The sequence below is a fragment of the Prenolepis imparis genome, unplaced genomic scaffold, assembly GCF_030444845.1.
Source record: "Prenolepis imparis isolate NDT839.2.m4 unplaced genomic scaffold, iyPreImpa1.0 SCAF_3, whole genome shotgun sequence".
NCBI classification, from domain to species: domain Eukaryota; kingdom Metazoa; phylum Arthropoda; class Insecta; order Hymenoptera; family Formicidae; genus Prenolepis; species Prenolepis imparis.
In genome coordinates this window covers 22,773,885-22,791,537 of record NW_028141161.1, presented here as the reverse complement: position 1 = coordinate 22,791,537, position 17,653 = coordinate 22,773,885, and the positions used below count along the sequence as shown (strand labels likewise).

The following is a 17,653-nucleotide window of genomic DNA, read 5'->3' as shown; positions in this document are numbered from 1 at the left end:
TTATAACTGAAACAAAGCATCTATAATCAATCAGGATAAAGAAATCTTTACTCATTTTGCTTTAATCGACCAATCAAATGCTTGGAAGTATTTCTGCAGACCTATCGCTGGGTCCACAATAGGTGATTTAAGCCCTAAGCCTTAAGAAATTGATCAATCGCAGTCAAGTATGAGGAGAAAACTCGACTGTGATTGGTCAATTTCTTAAGGCTTAGGGCTTAAATCACCTATTGTGGACCCAGCGTTAGGGTCATTCCACAATAGGTTGCAACTGTCCTCGTGAGAAGCCTTCATTTGCGCACAGTACAATTGCACACGTTGCAATTGCACACCGTGCAATTGCAATTGGACACGAAAATGCGCGACACATGCTCTATTCACACACACACACACACGCGCGCGAACGGGGGGTGCAAGGGGGGCCTTCCCCCCCCCTCCCGCACCATTCCACCGGTAGGGGTGCCTACCAGCACGGTGCGCAAAAGAACAGTGGGCAAAAGAACTGTGCACAAAAGAACTGTGGGCAAAAGAACTGTGTGCAACTTTATGTGTCTAATAGCACGGTGTGCAATTGTACTGTGCGCAAATGAGCCTCTCCCGTCCTCGTTGCCAGTTGACAATTGTGAATTGACCAATCAGAGCAAAGCAACTTGTCAGCTAATTGGTCAATCCGCAACTGTCAACTGGCAACGGGGGTATTTGCAACCTATTATGGAATGACCCTTATAATTATAACGCATGATTTACTAGAAATCTTAGAATTTCATTGGTCCAAACTTAGTAAATCATGCGTTATAATTATAACGCAAGCGTTAAAAAGTTACAAGAATAGAACCCGAGTAGAAAAAATGCAAGCAAAACGAACAGACTTGTCGTCGCAATTGCGATAATTGTTTAACTTTACATGAGAATGGCCAAGATGGTATCTTATTTTGACCTAACCAAAATTTTCGCCAACTATTTTTTACATGTGCATTATATATATGAATTAATTTTTTTCTCAACGTAATTTAATAGGGGTAACAAGTGACAGGTACATATGTGTACCATTTGCTTTTTAGGGAAGATTTACGTTGGATTTCACAAGGGTTTCACTTATGTTAACCTTATCACGTACATCTGTGAATTTTGCTATTTCTTTTGATTTTAATTAAATACGTTTGTAATCTTTATATCGTTGCTATCAGTTGATCGCTCCACATCATCATGCCTAAATATCTAGTGTCAAAAGCTGGCAAAATAAAGAAATATCACAGTATTACATTGTGCAAAAATAAACGAAAAAATGATGCTCCGAAAATTGTGTTAGATTCCTTAACAGACGAAACATTCGTTACCCAAAATAACGAATTAGTAGAATTTACTGCACAGTTCGCGGATAAACTCAAGGTCTCTGCTAGACTTCAGTCGATGAGATGGAAAGATACAAGATGTAATAAGATTTCAACAGGTGAAAATGAGGTACAAGCTGCATCCAATTCCTCGGAAGCTGTACAAGATAATATGGGAGATGTTACACAAGATGGAAATATATCGCAGATCTCTTTGAGTCCTAAGTCAAAAAGAAAAATTAAAAATCATCCTAGTACTATACAGCGTAAAAATATATTTGTGGAAGAAAAAGACGACGATACTTTGACGTCTGCTAACAACGGATGTAAAACTAAGAGTTTAGTTACAAATCAGGTTGGATATGTTTACAGCAAATTTTTTAATATTTTTTCTCACTACTGACAGATGTTTTATTGTTCCTATACCAATATTTTATATAATACATAACAGTTTATTATTCCTCTTCTCTTTCTTTTGCATTCTATAATAACTTTAATTATAAGATTGTATAGACCTTGAAACTTTGAAATTATGAGAATGTATACTTTTCTGCTAGGTTGATATGCCTGATGTATTGACAAAGAAATGTCGGAGGAAAAACAAGACAGAAACACATGTAACAACAATAAATGAATCAAGTACGGATAATGTATTGGAAGAACATTATCATAAGAGCAAGGAAATTATAAAAAATGGTGCTATAAAAAAAGTAAAAAATGCACAAGAAACGCCGAAAACGAAGCGATTATTTTCAGATTATATATCTGTAACAAAGATGAAGAAAATTTTGAGAAAACAAACTTTACGCAATGTACAATATGTAAAAGGAAATCTTCGTGTGAATCCTACTTCTTATAAATATGCTTACTTACGTATGGAAAAAGAAGGAGAGCGCGATTTGTTAATTTTGGGTACACATAATAGAAATCGTGCTTTTGATGGAGATTTAGTTGTAGCACATGTAAATCCTGAAAAGTATTGGCATAAATTCCCTGATGGACAAATACAAAAAACTGGTAAAGTTGTTTGTATATTAGAGAAAGTACATCCAAGGAAAGCAATTGGATACTTAAGGAAACAAGATTCCCTTGTGCTGTTTTATCCAAAAGATAGAAGAATACCATTAGTAGTTCCTGAATCAATACCATGTTCATATCATAGCCAACCTGACCTTTATAAGAATATGATGTTTCTTATTAATATTGATTCCTGGGAACAGTTATATGCATCTGGGTAAGTCTGCATTAAGTATATAAATTATCTTGTAATATATCTTGCATTAAGTATATAAGTATCTTTATTTCATTGTATGCAAATGTTTATATTGACACTTGATTATTCTTATATATATGTATTTAGTCTTATATATATGTGTGTTTATATATTATATGCAGGCGAATTCTTTCGACAGTCGGTAAAAATGGCGAAATAGATGCAGAGTTACAGGCAATATTACTTGAAAATAATATAGATATATCACCATATCGAAAAGAGCTATTGGAAGAACTTCCAGATAGTGATATTTTAACAGATGCTGATACGAAAGATAGGGAGGATTGGAGGCATGAATGTATTTTCACGATAGATCCTGCAACAGCTGTTGATATAGATGATGCCATTTCTTGTAAAGTTTTGAATAATGGAAACTATGAAGTAATTGCAAGCATATTTGATTTACATAACATATAAAAGGCATTAATTGATAAGCTGTCACTTTCACGTGCATTGCGCCTGAAATATTTATATACATTTGTTCATTTCAGGTTGGAGTGCATATATCAGATGTTACACACTATCTAGAATTTTTCTCCCCGCTAGATGTGGAAGTTTCTAAACGAGCTACCACCATTTATTTGCCACATACTGCTTACCATATGCTACCTGAAAAGCTCTGTCAAATTTGTTCTTTATCAGCTGCTAAAGATAGATTAGCTTTTTCCATAATCTGGGAAATGACATCGGATGCAGAAATTGTGAAATATCGTTTTGCAAAAACTGTAATAAGGTCCTGTTGTCAAATGTCTTATGACATGGCTCAAGCCATGATCGAAAATCCAGGAAAGACTCAATTCGAAAATTTTCCTGACATAAAAGGGAATTACACAGTGTCATCATTATCCGATATAGTGAATAATTTATTTAAATTATCCAGTCATTTGCGAAATGAACGATTTATTAATGGTGCACTCAGATTAGATCAACCAAAGTTACGAATATGTCTAGATACTACGCTTAGTCAAGAACATGGAATTCCAATACCTATAAATTATCGTCTAGAGGAAAGAAAAGATAGTAACAGGTATGGTTTTTACTTACTTTTATATATATATTTCCACCAACTTTTTAAATTCTATTTATATTGCATCATAAATGTAGAAAGAAAATGTCTCAGTTCTTAATTATCAGTTTAATTATTCGAATATGTATACTGTTTCAGCCTTATAGAAGAGTTTATGCTGTTAGCAAACATGACAGTTGCTACAAAATTATATACTGCATTTCCTAAAATGGCTTTATTACGTATTCATAAAGATCCATCGAAATACTCTCTGAATACACTTTGTGATACATTACAAAAATTTGGAATTCATTTGAATGGCGAAACAGCTAAAAGTTTACAGGCCAGCATTCGTCAATATGAAAATCCAGAAAATAATGCTACCATAGTTAACAGTTTTATGAAATACATTATGATGGTTATCATAAATCTATGTTCCAAAACTATGATGGTGAGAGTTTTTATAATATTTTTTATATTATCTATGTATTTAGCTCATAAATTTTTCTTATGTAAACAGGAAGAAAGAATATATAATCTCTAATAATTCTAAAAATGTTGAAAATTTTAGCGGGCAGAATACATATGCACATCCACAATTTCTTCATTGCAAGATTTGAAACATTATGCATTAAATGTGCCGCTTTACACGCACTTTACCTCTCCTATTCGTAGATATTCCGATTGTATAGTTCATCGTTTACTTTATACAGCAATAGAAAATAAATCTTTATCAGAGAAATGGACAGCCAAGTTGTGTTCAAAGTATGTTAATAATACAATGCAATAGTAAGAAAGAATTGCACATAATTTACTTTAACAAGTTTTAATTTGCAACAGGCTTGCAGCTAATTGCAATGTGAAGAAGTATAGTGCGAAACTAGCACAAGAACAAAGCACAGAATTATTCTTTACATATATGGTAGGTCTTGCAGGCGGTTTTGAAGCTTCAGCTATTGTATTATATGTGAAAGAAGATGGAATAAAAGTTTTACTCTGTAATACTGGCATAAAATTAAAAGTAGATCTTAAAGAAATGGAATATATTGCTGCAGTGGAGTTTTTAGTGAATCATGTACCAACTATAATTATCAATTGGAAAAAACCTTCCGTTGCACAGGTACGACTATACAATATTTAGTTCAAAATATACAATTAATGTAATTATTAATATACTGTTTAATATTTAGGTGATCAATTTATTTAGTTTGGTACATGTACGTGTAGAAAAAATTGAAGAAGGATTGCGCTTAAAAGCAACCCTTTTACCACCACTACAGTAATAGACGAAAATTTATATTTTTATACAATTGATTTTATATTGCTTACATAATATTTATATCATGGCAGAATTATTATACTGTGACGATGAATTTTCTAATAATGTATACATAAAATGAAATATCTGTGTATGTATTAGAAATGAATAAATGAATTGACGAATTTGTAGGATCACAGATTATATGTACATATAATTACTCAAAATGTAGAAAGCACAGAGCATAAATACTATTACATATAGTTAATATAAATAACTATTAAACACAGAGTATAAATTTGTGATTACAAACATTAAAAATCGCAAAATAAAGATCATCTATTAAAAACAAGCACTCCTTGTATACTTCTATCAAATATGTTTTTATTATTACTATTATAATGTGAAATATTTTCATTAAAAAATGCATATTTTGTTATTATTATTAATTTTGTCAATAATATAATTTTATATATACATATATATGCATATACAATATATATATATATATATATATATATATATATATATATATATATATGTTATATCCTTTTAATAACAAATATTATTAAATTAATTATACATATAATACAATTAATTTATTAAATTTGATATGAAAAAATTATTATCATTGGAAAATATAGATTCAATGGTAGGTACTTGTAAAGATAAAAAATATTTATGCATTTACGATCATAAAATTTTAAATAAAATATTTTATGTGATCCTTCCAATGAAATCAAAATATTTTTATACTGTTTTATATATATTTGATGTTTGCATATTGTAATAAAATGTGATATGTTTTTAGGAAACTTTATGAATTTTTATTACAGAAAATATGCAAATGAAAAGCTTATGCAATTTATATAAAAATATACTAGTATTTTATTATTCTAATTCTTTTATAAATTAATAAGATATTAGATTGCACACTGTACATCAATTTGTTATAAAATATTAGTTTATTGTAAATATGACATATTGTACATACCATATTATAGAGTATTTACATGCGATTCACATATAAATACTTTAAATTAATCTTCACACATAACAAATATAAAAAGTATTGTAACTCATATATACAAAACTTTAATTTTCACATAAATATTTAAGCTTGTAAAGAAAATATTTTTGATTCCATAAAATGTATACAAAAAAATTTTCCTATTTTAGTCTCAAATATATATATATATGTTGTGTTTGTACACAAATATATAAATTTCACACACAAGATTAAAATATTATATCCTACATTACTATTTTACATAACAATGGCTACAATATACTTTCATACATTTCTTTTCTGTTAATCCAAGCTCCAAAGAGTTCTTAAGATATTTTATTATATTCTGTACATTTACATCTCTTTGTAGCATTGTTTTATATTGTATGCTTATTCTGTAATTTCCAAACTTTCTAATATCGTTATTGTTATATATACTTTATGCTGTTTGCACGTTATCTATGTAATAACACGTGTTAACGATAGTGATAGTTATATTGTTGCCGAGAAATTACAGAATAGACATGCTACTACTTCAGAATTTTGAAACTATTTAATAAAGAATAAATTAGTGTGTTGTTTTCTCAACACACATTTATTTTAATTCTAACCATAAGTTGTTCTTAAATTTGTCCATAATAATGCGATCAAAATTGCTCATTATTTATTAATCAAGATGACAGAAATTATCATGTAAGATAATTTAAATTTGCACAATTAAAACCGCAAAGCATCAAAATGAGGAGCGATACACTTTAACAGTCTTTTTGATTTATTCAGTATCGCTTTACATCAATAAATTATAATATTAAAAATAAAATCATAACTATAATATATAAATTATTAATCAATAAGTAATAGTTGTTAAAGAATGTACACGAAGCTAATCCTATAATTCGTCTTCCACCATAATTCGTTTTCCATAAAATATTACCAATATTGTTAACTCGATCTTTGTGACTGTTGTTGCTGTGATTTGTTACGATGTTCGTAGTTCACGAGCCTTTGTCCTACAAGATACTTGTCGTTCTTAATATGCTCGTACAGCTTCTTGAATTGGCGTATCTGAAAATAGATCACTACACAGACCAGATTCACTAAAAGAAGGAAAGGATATAAACGTCTGGCAATGAGGATCTGGGTTTGTAGATTGGTCACGAAAAGTGGAACTATTCCGTAGGCCACGGCATAAGGAATCGCGAGGGCAAGGCCGAAGCAACATATAACGGGAGCTGCCAGTTCCTTGACGATAAACTTCAGATCCATTTCCCTTATTCCGTCGTTGTACGCTCGCTCGATAGCGAGACGTATTCGCCAATCGGGTCCCATCATTGTCACAGCAGTAGCTATCTTCGTGTACAGGACGCCCAAGGCCCAATCTTGCCAGATGAACAAGATGGGATTTTGCTCCAACGGAACGCGTAACGGAACCACTACTACTAACTCGAGAAGAAGACCGAATAAAAGCGGTATAACACCGACAAGCAGTACAAATGCCACCGAAGCCTTCACGCCCAAAATCGCCCAATGTTTAACTCGGTCTATGATGGCTCTGCGACCGCGAGGCAACCAGGAGAATGCCAGCGCTAAACCTCGCGCCGCGGCCCAACACACGTACGTTCCACACGCTACCGTGTATACTTCGTGTACTCTTCCAGAAAGAGTGCTTACAGTCTCACCACCGTCTATAAAAATAAAACAGAGAAAGCAAAATAAAATGTAATTAAAAATCGTGGAAAATATGTACATTTTAGCAACATTGTTTTCATATATTTGTTATAAAAAATTACTGATTGTGATATAAGAAAGGACAATAATATAAGATCAGAAATGGAACAATTTGTAAATGACTTACCAGAGCCAGTTACCGTAGGCGGTAACACAGGCGGCGACGGAGCGGGTGCCCCTACCATCCACAATGCCATGACTCTACGTCCAAGCCATACGGGTAGCGTCATAGCGACTAGACTGGCGACCACGAGGGACACGCAAACGCAGAACAAAAGTCCGACCAACCGCGCGGGGAACCATCGTGGCCTGGTGTAAGGTTGAAATCCCGTAGGTCCCTCTCGCTGTAATAATGCTTGATGCGCGGCGCCCAAGTCTGGATGTTGCGGTTCTTCGATGACCGCCAATCCCGGATCATCTGCCTGATCACGCAACAAGTACGACTGCAGATCCAGCATCCACGCTACTACGCGACACCACGCTCTCACTAGAGCCTTTAGCCATGTGCGCGTATGCGATTGTTCCAATAATGCGGGAAGGATCACTTGTAATAGAAGCAGTTCCAAAGAAAGTTCGCTGACCTATAAATTTAAAGAACCACGCATATAAACACATTTAATTTACACATATGTTCTACATAAAAATGCAACCGTTATAACGAGGCTGAAGATAAAATAATGCGACTGTATTTTTCTTACCTGAGCTTCGCTTTGTACGGTCACAGTGTAGGGTAAAAATCCTGGCCAAGCCCATCGCAGAATTTTCACGGGTAGCCACAACATGAGTAAAATTGCCGTGCCGAATATAATTGCGGATGCCACTAGTCGTCGTACATGTCGCAGTATAGGAAGATGTATCATCTCTTGTATAGGAGAAAAATCAGGATCGTTCAGATTTCGCAAGAACCAGAGAACGCCGGGTCGCAAAACTTCGCGCAGGAGAAGAATGAAGGACGCAAAGTAATATATGTAGACCATTCCCACCAGCCAATGAATAAACATAGACGTGCCGGGAGCTAGTCTGAACGAGGATTCTCGATCTCGAAGTGTGGCATCGAACATGGCCAACGAACAAATGTCCAACCACCAGCCGCAAACTAATGGAAGTATGCCGATTTCCACGACGGAGAGCAAAGACACTTTGACGATAACGTAGCAAAGCCCTAAGATTCGCTGGGAACGCTGAAAGCCTAATAGAGCGGCAAGAGTATGGAGGACCACTAGACAAACTCCGATAACGCAGTAACCACACAACGTTGTCACCAAACCTTCGAAGTGTGACGCCGCCGCGTGTTCCTGCAATCCTAATTCCGCTATCGTAGAATGACCGATATGATAGGGACAGAAAGCAAATACCTGTTAAAAAAAATTATATTAATAAATAAATAAAAGTCTTATAAAATAAATAACTAGTCTTATGAAATAAACTTACCATGATAAATAAAGTATTTAGGGATACAACCCAGAAGACATGTTCGAGAAAGACGAGAGATCCATCCAATCCTAAGAGACGTTCCCATGTTAGTTCCTCAGCAGGTCTATCCCACTCCATAGGATTCCAATTGGCCTCTTCGGCTTCACCCTGTGCTTGTCCTACCATTTGTGCTTGTACCGCATGCCCTCTCGCCCAACGTTCACCACCTGCAGCATTCACCTGTGCGCCGTCCGCATCAAGTTCGTCTCTAATTGGAAGAGGTGGTGCAGGAGGAATTGGCGCTTGTACATCTCTCATTAGATCCTCAGGTTCGCCAATTTGTGGATTATTAGCCAAGTTTTCTGCTACTTCTTGATACGCAGGACGCTGATCTATAAGCGATTCAATTTAGATAAAAATTATCATTGAACAATGTTGTAGAGACAAATACAATCATGTTGCTGTATATCTTTGTTACTTTCAAAAATACGAAAAATCATTCAATACCTTCGTTATGTAACTCTCCCTCTTGTGGAATAGGTGGATCAACAAAAGGAGGGACATTATTGTTGTTCTGAACTTCTTGTGGCATAGCACGTTGTTCTTGAGGTTGCTGTGGCTGTTGTGCGTTTGCTTGAGGCGGATTGTCAACCGGGGGTAACTGCACATTGTCTCTCTCGAGCCAGTCAGGACCACCCGCGTGTAAAATCTGTTCGCGTAACCATACTAAACCGATAAACGCAAACAAGGTGCAAGTAACTACAAAACAACCGTGAAATACGTCCGATGATATATTTTCAGCGGAGAGCATATCCATTGGTAATGACATTATCTGCAAATACAAAGTCATTAATAGTTTATAAATTTTTTTTTATCAACTTTTCTGTATTAAAAATATCAAGATCAATTTATACATATTTGTTACTTACTCGAACCAAGTCAAGCGGACCGCTGAAAAGAGCTCTGTATGTGCGACACGCAGTTAAAGGAACGATTCCTAGCCATGCAATCGCCACTAATGTGTAATGTAACCAGTACTTCACAGCAGTGACAATACTTGAAAATAAACCACCAATGACGTCTTTTAGCGGTAAACGGCGCGGCATGTCTGGACTATATATAGGTGTAAACGAGAAACGGTAGCCACAGAGTTCACAGTACTCTTTACGCGAGTAACGCATCCATTGAACCAGACATTCTTGATGTATCCATTTAATACTACCAGTGCAAATGCAAGGATGAAATAGAGGTCTATCTGCAAGGCCTTCGGATCGACAGACCCTGCAAATATCTGCACCCAACATGTCCTCCGTCATGTTTGATATTGGGAGAAAAACACGTATCACACAAGTAGAAAGTCAGAAATGACTCTTTATCGCTGAAAAGAGAACATATAAGGCATGAGTTCATATACTCTGGTATGAATGATTGAATGAATGTAATATAAAAAATATACAATTGTATGTGTGTAATATTCTATTTTGAAAGAGATTTACATAACACGAAACATAATGTTAACCCTACTTATTTATAAAACAAGATTTATAGAAGCATATTTTTAATTGAAGTCACTTGAAAAAGAGTATTAAAAAACAGATGCATGTAGATATATTTGTACATGAAAAGAAAAATAAATCTCAAAAGTCGAATTAGAGAGGAATGGTTTAACATAATGGTGTAATATAAACTTTAAATCATATCCGTGTGTAAGAGTTAAGTAATGGCACAAATTGCGTATTTACGTCTGCGATTTTAAGACGAAAATAGACAATAAGCTTAAGCGATATGACATAACAGTTGTTCAATGACACGATGAAATTTTCACGCACACATGAAATAATACGTACAATCGCTGAGCGTAATTACGCCATTAGCAATTATAAATCACATCCGATATTACGAAGCTATCGTAAACTGTTGGGTCATGTTCCGTAGAAAAAAATATATGATCTACAAAATAGAAATCGCATTATCCGACACGCGCGAAAGATCTCTTCTAATAACGCAATGCGTGATATACTCTCTATACTTACGTGTACTTGAATAAAAACACATCAAATCCAAAAATTATTATGCAAAATATCGAAAAATGTCTACTGCTAGTTCCAGTTCTTTCTAGATCGTGTTTGACACGTCTCCAAACTTGCGAAATACAAAAGTCCCTAAGAAGCATCGGCGAATACTATATTATAGTGCTAAAATGAACCAATCGGCATGCGTTTTCCGATTCACGCATGACGCGCATGAAGCGATAGAAAATAGTAGTCTAATTTTGAAGCGGAATTTTATCTCTAACCTGTCATCGCGAAAAATGAGTATTTATTTTCCTCGGGTAACATATTTATTTCGATGACATAGTTTAAGAAAATTGCTCACTGACAAATTGTTCACACGTGCTTCGAATTATTGAATATATGTTAACTAATTTATAACTTTTCAACTGAAAATTATCGACAATGTCGAAAGTTATGTTATGGCCTTATTTAAATTGCACAGTATCGTATTAAATTGTACAATATTTTCTAATCTGAGACTTAAAAGCACAGTTGATTACCTGTACAAATTTCCAAATGCTTCTTATTCGATAAGCCGGTATTGTTCAAAGTATAACATGAAAGTTCTCAATGTTGCTGAAAAGCACGATGCTGCTAAAAATATCGCTGCTTATTTGTCACGCGGTACGAGCAGAAAGGTAAACATTTACATTACACAGTATCCTCAATTATAGAATTTCGAATTATATTGTACATCACTTTTCATTAATTGTTTAATTATATTTATTCACAAATGTATGAGATGAGAAGTTAACATTTCTGTTTTTTTATAGAGGGAAGGCTTATCTGTCTATAATAAAATCTTTGAATTTAATGTACAATTATGGGGCCAAAACTGTCAAATGGTGATGACATCTGTATCCGGCCACTTATTAGGCTACGAGTTTTCAGGAGCGTATCGTAAATGGCAGGGGTGTCATCCACTAAGCTTGTTTGATGCTCCAGTATCCAAACAGTGCTCGGAAGAAAATTATATAAAGATTAAGAGAACTCTGGAGCGAGAAATACGGTCGTGTAATGCATTGATTATTTGGACAGATTGCGATAGAGAAGGAGAAAATATAGGTTTTGAGATTATACAAGTCTGTCAAGCGATCAAGCCAAATATTCGTGTATACAGGTAATTAGGAACATATTTTTTTACATATTTGTGATAATGTTATGACAAGCTTATTACATTTCAGGGCAAAATTCTCTGAAATTACAAAACAGTCTGTTGAAAGAGCTCTGTCAACTTTGGGTGAACCAAATAAGGCGATAAACGATGCCGTAGACGTAAGAAGCGAATTAGATTTAAGAATTGGTACTGATTCTGTTAACCAAAATTATATTGTTAATTGGATTTATAATGTAAGTTGTAATGTCTATTCTTGTTTTTTAATATACATGTTGATAGGTGCTGCGTTCACGAGATTTCAAACCTTAAGGTTGCAAAAAGTGTTTCCCAATACTCTCGGCGATATGCTTATCAGTTATGGAAGTTGTCAGTTTCCGACGCTTGGATTTGTAGTCGAAAGGTTTCTAGCTATCGATCAATTCAGGTCTGAGCCATACTGGAAAATAAAAGTAATGGACGATCGCGATGGAATATCGGTTGAATTCAGATGGGCCAGAGTAAGATTGTTTGAAAAGATGCCTTGCCAGATTTTTTTTGACATGTGTTTGGAACGACCGGATGCGACAGTAGAAAAAGTAACATGCAAACCAAAAAGCAAATGGAGACCTCTACCCCTGGATACTATTGTAAGTAATTGAATTATTGGAAGAGAAGTTTATTATTTTAGTTCAAAAAAACGAATCGATTTACAGGAACTAGAGAAGCAAGGCTCCCGTAAATTGCGCTTAAACGCGAAGGAGACAATGAGAATAGCAGAAAAATTGTACACCCAAGGTCTCATTAGTTATCCACGCACTGAAACTAATATATTTCCAAAAGAATTGAACCTAGCACCATTAGTAGAACAACAAGTAAATCATCAAGCATGGGGTGACTTTGCACGAGGTTTATTGGAATCTGGGATAACTCCCAGGCAAGGAAAGAAGACTGATCAAGCGCATCCTCCTATCCATCCCATAAAATATACCGACAGTTTGCAAGGTTAATTTTGTACAAGACATTTTTTTTTTCTATTCAATATTAGATCAATTACATTATTAAATATTGTATTAATTTTAATAATTTATTAACAGGAAGCGAAGCGAAAGTCTACGAATTTGTAGTTCGACATTTTCTAGCTTGTCTGTCAAAGAATGCGGAAGGTCGTGAAACCACGGTGGAAATTGATATAGCAAAAGAGAAATTTATAGCTAATGGTCTCGAAATCATAGCAAGGAATTATCTTGATGTGTACATATACGATAAATGGAACAATAAGCAGATTCACTCTTATGAGCAAAGGCAAGTTTTTAGACCGACCAGCATAGACATGGTGGAAGAGAAAACTTCACCGCCGAGCTTACTGACTGAAGCCGAATTGATCGCGCTAATGGACAAACACGGCATCGGCACAGACGCTACTCACGCCGAACACATCGAGACTATCAAATCCAGGCAATATGTAGGCTTAGATAATCAACATTTCAGGCCGGGCAAGTTGGGAATTGGTTTGGTCATGGGATACGACAATATGGGATTCCAAATGTCTAAACCGCATTTGCGTGCGGATCTAGAAAAAGATTTAAAATTGTAAGGCGATTAACAATCTTATGTGTAACTTGACAATTTTATTTTTCTTTTCTCCCATGCTCCAAGATATATATACAAAATCTACTTGACATGCAATTATTATCTTAGGATATGCGAGCGTCAGAAAGATCCGGATGAAGTGTTACGAAATCAAATTGATACATATCGCGAAGTATTCAAAGTGGCAATGGAACGCGCTAATCTGATAGATGATGCTTTAGCACGATATCTTGAAGAGAGACCTACTCAAACCGAACAAGTACAGTTTCCTTCGGCCACAAACATTACTATTTTCAAATGTCCAAAATGTGGCTCTGATATGGTTTTGAAAGAAAGAAAGCAAAACAAAGGAAAATATATTAGTTGCATGGGATATCCAACGTGTGTCAATGTCATCTGGTTCCCAGAAACTATAAAAGATGTAGAGGTTTTGAATGAAACATGCAATCAGGTAAATAAATAATCAATCTTCAGTATCTCGCATGTATGTACAGCTTATGAATAAATTAATAATATACGATTCATATTTTCAGTGCACGGAAAATATTCACAAATTGAAATTCCAATTAATTAGGAATGTGATACCTTTGTATGGTACTTCGTATACAACTTGTATAGGCTGTGATACCGCATTTAATGAAATATTAAACATAAAGCAGGATTGTATTAGGCAAACTGAAAGGACAAATACTATTAACAATGATAGGAGAAATACATCGAGCTTTACATCTACTTCAAGTACATCTCAATCGCATACATCTCAACAACAATCGATTTCTAATAATATAAGATCTGGTCAAAGTAACAATATTGCAAGTTTTGACACATCTGGAAGACGTGCACAAAACCATAATCTTAATGCTTCTCGACCAAATATGTCGAATACCGTTCGTGAAAGTACAACAGTATCAAATAATAGAGAAAACACTACTTCGTGGATTAATACACATAACTTTAACAGTTTATCAGATCAACCTGCACCCAGAAAGCCTCGCAATGTAGATAATAAAACTAGTGTATGGGGTAATATTGATAATAACGCAGAGATTATGTGCAACTGTCACGAGATAGCGATTCAGTTAACAGTAAAAAAGGAGGGCCCAAATAAAGGTAAGTGATAGTCATTCTCTATAGCGCTATATGTAAATCTTTGTCGCGTAAATCGTTTTAAATAACAAATAATTCTTGTAATTCCAGGACGTTTGTTTTACAAATGCGCTAAACCGCAAGGTAGCGGCTGCAATTTTTTCTTGTGGGCATCTGACAGCGCCGAATCGCGAGATAACACAGAGAATGAACATTCGAGTCGAGTATCTAATCTAAATAGAAATGATGTTAATGCTGGTCATGTTTCTCGCATTACCTCGAACGATGATTGGGGAAGTTCATCGATGAACGATACGATTATGTGTCAGTGTAATGAACCTGCTCGAAAGTAAGTAAACTCCCCCCGACCGGAAAAATTCTATCAACTAGATTCAATTGATATCAATAATTAATAAAATGTGTTTAACAAGTTGAGATCTGGATTAATCTGGATCAATGATATTTTAATAATAATATTTTAGACTCTTTACTCTGCTAAAGATATTAATTTTCGCATGTTATTTAGACTAACCGTTCAAAAAGACGGCCCTAATAAGGGACGACAATTTTACGGATGTCCAAAAGGTATGAACTCCACTTGTAACTTTTTCAAATGGGCAGACGAGAATGACATCGATAATCGTGGAAATACAGATTGGAACAATTCCACCGTAAATAGGGAAGGGAATCGAACTCATAACAGAATCCCTCAAAAGGGTAGTGCTCCTAAAAGGCCTAGACTTGCCGGCACCAAGAGAAAGTGCAGCAATTGCGGAATGGAAGGTAGTGTATATATAGATAACTTATTATCTTTTTATCAACTCCATTAGCTTTTGAGGGTAATATTTTTATTATAATCTCAAATATATTTATTGTTATATCCTAATTATATTGTTTTTTTGCGTGATGAATTTATCTTTTTATAGGACATACAAAAACCAGATGTCCGGAAAAATGAGCGAATTTTTTTTCAATATAATATTGTAAATGTACAGTTGTACAGCGCATATAATGTACAGTTAATAATGAGACTAAAATTGTAAAAAGTTTAAAAGTATAACAAAGCAGTGTCAAACACAGCTTTCATCTCTAAGACTTGATTTGTGTTTTCTTAAACTTAAAGTTTTTATAAATATTTGACTTTTTAAGCGAGTACTTAAATTAAATTATGTATATTTATAGTCATTGTTTATTTCCTTCAGTGTTAGTAACAATACTTAAGACTAAGCGACAACTCTCTTATTATGAGGAAAATTATTTCTTAATCTCTCTAATTCTTCTCTTTGCGAGTGAGCCTCAGCGGTTGTTTGTGTTAGCTATAAAATAATATCCAGATTGTCATTACATATTAACAATTATAATTATTAACATTTATTGTTATATATTGTTATTAGTATTTTTTGCTATAATTCTTTTCTATAAAAATTATTTCTGTTTTAGACATGTCACAGCTGTTTAATTGTCTAAAATACGTAAAAAGAGTTACCATATCTAATAGGACATCAAACTTTAGTTTTAATAAGTTATTCTCTTCCTCCAATCGTTTCACTTCTTTTTTTAATTTTTCGTTCTCTTTAAAAGTACCTCCCACTCTGCCAGATTCTAAAACAAAGTTTATTTTAAAATTTTAAAACAGTATCCATTTTTATGCACGAAAAAAACAGAACAAAAGATGAAGTTATTGTGGGATAAAATATTAATGATAAACTATTATTCACCTGGAATCCATAAGCCAGCCTCAAAAACAGCTTCCTGATCTCCAAGACGAAGGCGTATAGGGCCTACTTCAGGGCCGAGCTCCTTCTCTATTCTTTTAGGGCTTAAGTTTTTGTTTGCTAAGAAAACTGATGCCTTCCTAGTCGGTGTTTTTTTCGGAGAAAATTTATTGGAGAATAAAGGCATGACGTATCGCACTTTCATAAGTTAAATAACATAAATAGAGACTATTTGTAAGACTAGCATTAAAGAAGCAGAAAGGTTATACCTAATTGTTAACAAAAGTATAAATTTACAGAAGCTTAATCGTGAACACGACTCATTTGTATTTTTTACATTAAAAATATTTTACATTTTATAAAATATTGATAAATGACTACATCACTATATTTTAATCTACGTCGATTTTATACAGTTAAATGAACACATGAAAAGTATCATGTTTACCGTGATGTTGCCTAGACAACGCTTTTAAATTTAGGAGCATATAAAAATAATAAAAATATTCGATCGATCGAAATAATCGATATTTTGAGATCGATATTTCTTTGATTTTCTCGAACTCGTCCTTGTGTCAATGTTTTCATTTTTTATCTAATGTTACTATATTTTATTCACTATATTTTATCGGTTGGTTATTTTTACGTTTGTGGAATTTCGCACTTTCGCCGCACGAGGTCGTCTAAAATCAATTCAAAATTGGCCCGTTTTTCTTCCCGCCGAACCATCTTCCGGTTTAGGTATTTCCGAGTCTAACGATCGTGGTGATATCTTGAGTATCTCGTTTCGTATTTCTTAGTATTTAGCAAGTATTTACCATTTAAAAGCGAATCTTGCGCGCGTATCGGAATATTATTATCGTGTCTCGCGAGTGTTTTTCGTATGAGAAGTGAAAGTATCAAATGTTTGTGCGTGTAACTTTTACCACCGACGAGATGTACGTACTTAACCATCACAAGTTTCAATCGACACATTTTCACAATCTCCTCGATAGACTGGTATGTGCTTTCGCAACGTAAATGTTTAAAAATTTTTATAACATAAATATAAAATATACATATGTATGTATATGCTTTGTTTAAAAAATATGTTT

The 17,653-nt window shown here is 34.1% G+C and overlaps 4 protein-coding genes across 7 annotated transcripts; 2 read left to right on the top strand and 2 right to left on the bottom strand.

The window, feature by feature from the left end:
- Window positions 1–903: 903 nt before the first annotated feature.
- Window positions 904–5,153, top strand: LOC145933814 (DIS3-like exonuclease 2). The gene is made up of 8 exons (XM_083033811.1): window positions 904–1,686; window positions 1,889–2,565; window positions 2,727–2,985; window positions 3,096–3,631; window positions 3,770–4,061; window positions 4,182–4,375; window positions 4,451–4,730; window positions 4,801–5,153. Exons 1-8 carry the CDS (start codon window positions 1,207–1,209, stop codon window positions 4,891–4,893), a joined length of 2,811 nt encoding a protein of 936 aa, XP_082889937.1. The 5' UTR covers window positions 904–1,206; the 3' UTR covers window positions 4,894–5,153.
- Window positions 5,154–6,524: 1,371 nt separating this feature from the next.
- Window positions 6,525–11,185, bottom strand: March6 (membrane-associated ring finger (C3HC4) 6). 3 transcript variants are annotated; one of them, XM_083032855.1, is made up of 8 exons: window positions 11,052–11,166; window positions 10,761–10,968; window positions 9,948–10,396; window positions 9,526–9,850; window positions 9,037–9,410; window positions 8,304–8,960; window positions 7,733–8,186; window positions 6,525–7,562 (listed from the first exon to the last, which is right to left on the bottom strand). In XM_083032855.1, the coding sequence occupies exons 3-8, from the start codon at window positions 10,332–10,334 to the stop codon at window positions 6,820–6,822; spliced, it is 2,940 nt and encodes a 979-aa protein (XP_082888981.1). In that variant the 5' UTR covers window positions 10,335–10,396; window positions 10,761–10,968; window positions 11,052–11,166; the 3' UTR covers window positions 6,525–6,819. The 3 variants fall into 3 exon arrangements, with proteins under 3 accessions (XP_082888981.1, XP_082888978.1, XP_082888979.1); XM_083032852.1 differs by having other exon boundaries at window positions 10,866–10,968; XM_083032853.1 differs by lacking the exon at window positions 10,761–10,968 and having other exon boundaries at window positions 11,052–11,185.
- A 122-nt stretch (window positions 11,186–11,307) lies between these two features.
- Window positions 11,308–15,909, top strand: Top3alpha (topoisomerase 3-alpha). Of its 2 annotated transcripts, XM_083032850.1 has the most exons (11): window positions 11,308–11,710; window positions 11,846–12,192; window positions 12,257–12,375; window positions 12,469–12,815; window positions 12,882–13,170; window positions 13,263–13,758; window positions 13,867–14,209; window positions 14,292–14,868; window positions 14,956–15,193; window positions 15,371–15,627; window positions 15,771–15,909. In XM_083032850.1, exons 1-11 carry the CDS (start codon window positions 11,492–11,494, stop codon window positions 15,800–15,802), a joined length of 3,264 nt encoding a protein of 1,087 aa, XP_082888976.1. In that variant the 5' UTR covers window positions 11,308–11,491; the 3' UTR covers window positions 15,803–15,909. The 2 variants fall into 2 exon arrangements, with proteins under 2 accessions (XP_082888976.1, XP_082888977.1); XM_083032851.1 differs by lacking the exon at window positions 15,771–15,909 and having other exon boundaries at window positions 15,346–15,470.
- A 129-nt stretch (window positions 15,910–16,038) lies between these two features.
- Window positions 16,039–17,495, bottom strand: Cby (beta catenin antagonist chibby). Its single transcript, XM_083032857.1, has 3 exons — window positions 16,563–17,495; window positions 16,331–16,446; window positions 16,039–16,160 (listed from the first exon to the last, which is right to left on the bottom strand). Exons 1-3 carry the CDS (start codon window positions 16,762–16,764, stop codon window positions 16,068–16,070), a joined length of 411 nt encoding a protein of 136 aa, XP_082888983.1. The 5' UTR covers window positions 16,765–17,495; the 3' UTR covers window positions 16,039–16,067.
- Window positions 17,496–17,653: the final 158 nt, after the last annotated feature.

Bases quoted from the DNA above. Each gene is read 5' to 3' on its own strand.
- LOC145933814 (XM_083033811.1), top strand. From the start codon at position 1,207: ATGCCTAAATATCTAGTGTCAAAAGCTGGCAAAATAAAGAAATATCAC. The intron at 2,566-2,726 runs GTAAGTCTGCAT...TATTATATGCAG, and splicing joins GAACAGTTATATGCATCTGG to GCGAATTCTTTCGACAGTCG. The intron at 4,376-4,450 runs GTATGTTAATAA...AATTTGCAACAG, and splicing joins ACAGCCAAGTTGTGTTCAAA to GCTTGCAGCTAATTGCAATG.
- March6 (XM_083032853.1), bottom strand. From the start codon at position 10,334: ATGACGGAGGACATGTTGGGTGCAGATATTTGCAGGGTCTGTCGATCC. The intron at 9,851-9,947 runs GTAAGTAACAAA...TTGTATTTGCAG, and splicing joins GTCCGCTTGACTTGGTTCGA to ATAATGTCATTACCAATGGA. The intron at 8,187-8,303 runs GTAAGAAAAATA...TTAAATTTATAG, and splicing joins CCGTACAAAGCGAAGCTCAG to GTCAGCGAACTTTCTTTGGA.
- Top3alpha (XM_083032850.1), top strand. From the start codon at position 11,492: ATGGCCTTATTTAAATTGCACAGTATCGTATTAAATTGTACAATATTT. The intron at 12,193-12,256 runs GTAATTAGGAAC...ATTACATTTCAG, and splicing joins CCAAATATTCGTGTATACAG to GGCAAAATTCTCTGAAATTA. The intron at 12,376-12,468 runs GTACTGATTCTG...ACATGTTGATAG, and splicing joins CGAATTAGATTTAAGAATTG to GTGCTGCGTTCACGAGATTT.
- Cby (XM_083032857.1), bottom strand. From the start codon at position 16,764: ATGAAAGTGCGATACGTCATGCCTTTATTCTCCAATAAATTTTCTCCG. The intron at 16,447-16,562 runs GTGAATAATAGT...ACTTTGTTTTAG, and splicing joins GGCTGGCTTATGGATTCCAG to AATCTGGCAGAGTGGGAGGT. The intron at 16,161-16,330 runs GTAACTCTTTTT...ATTATTTTATAG, and splicing joins TTGATGTCCTATTAGATATG to CTAACACAAACAACCGCTGA.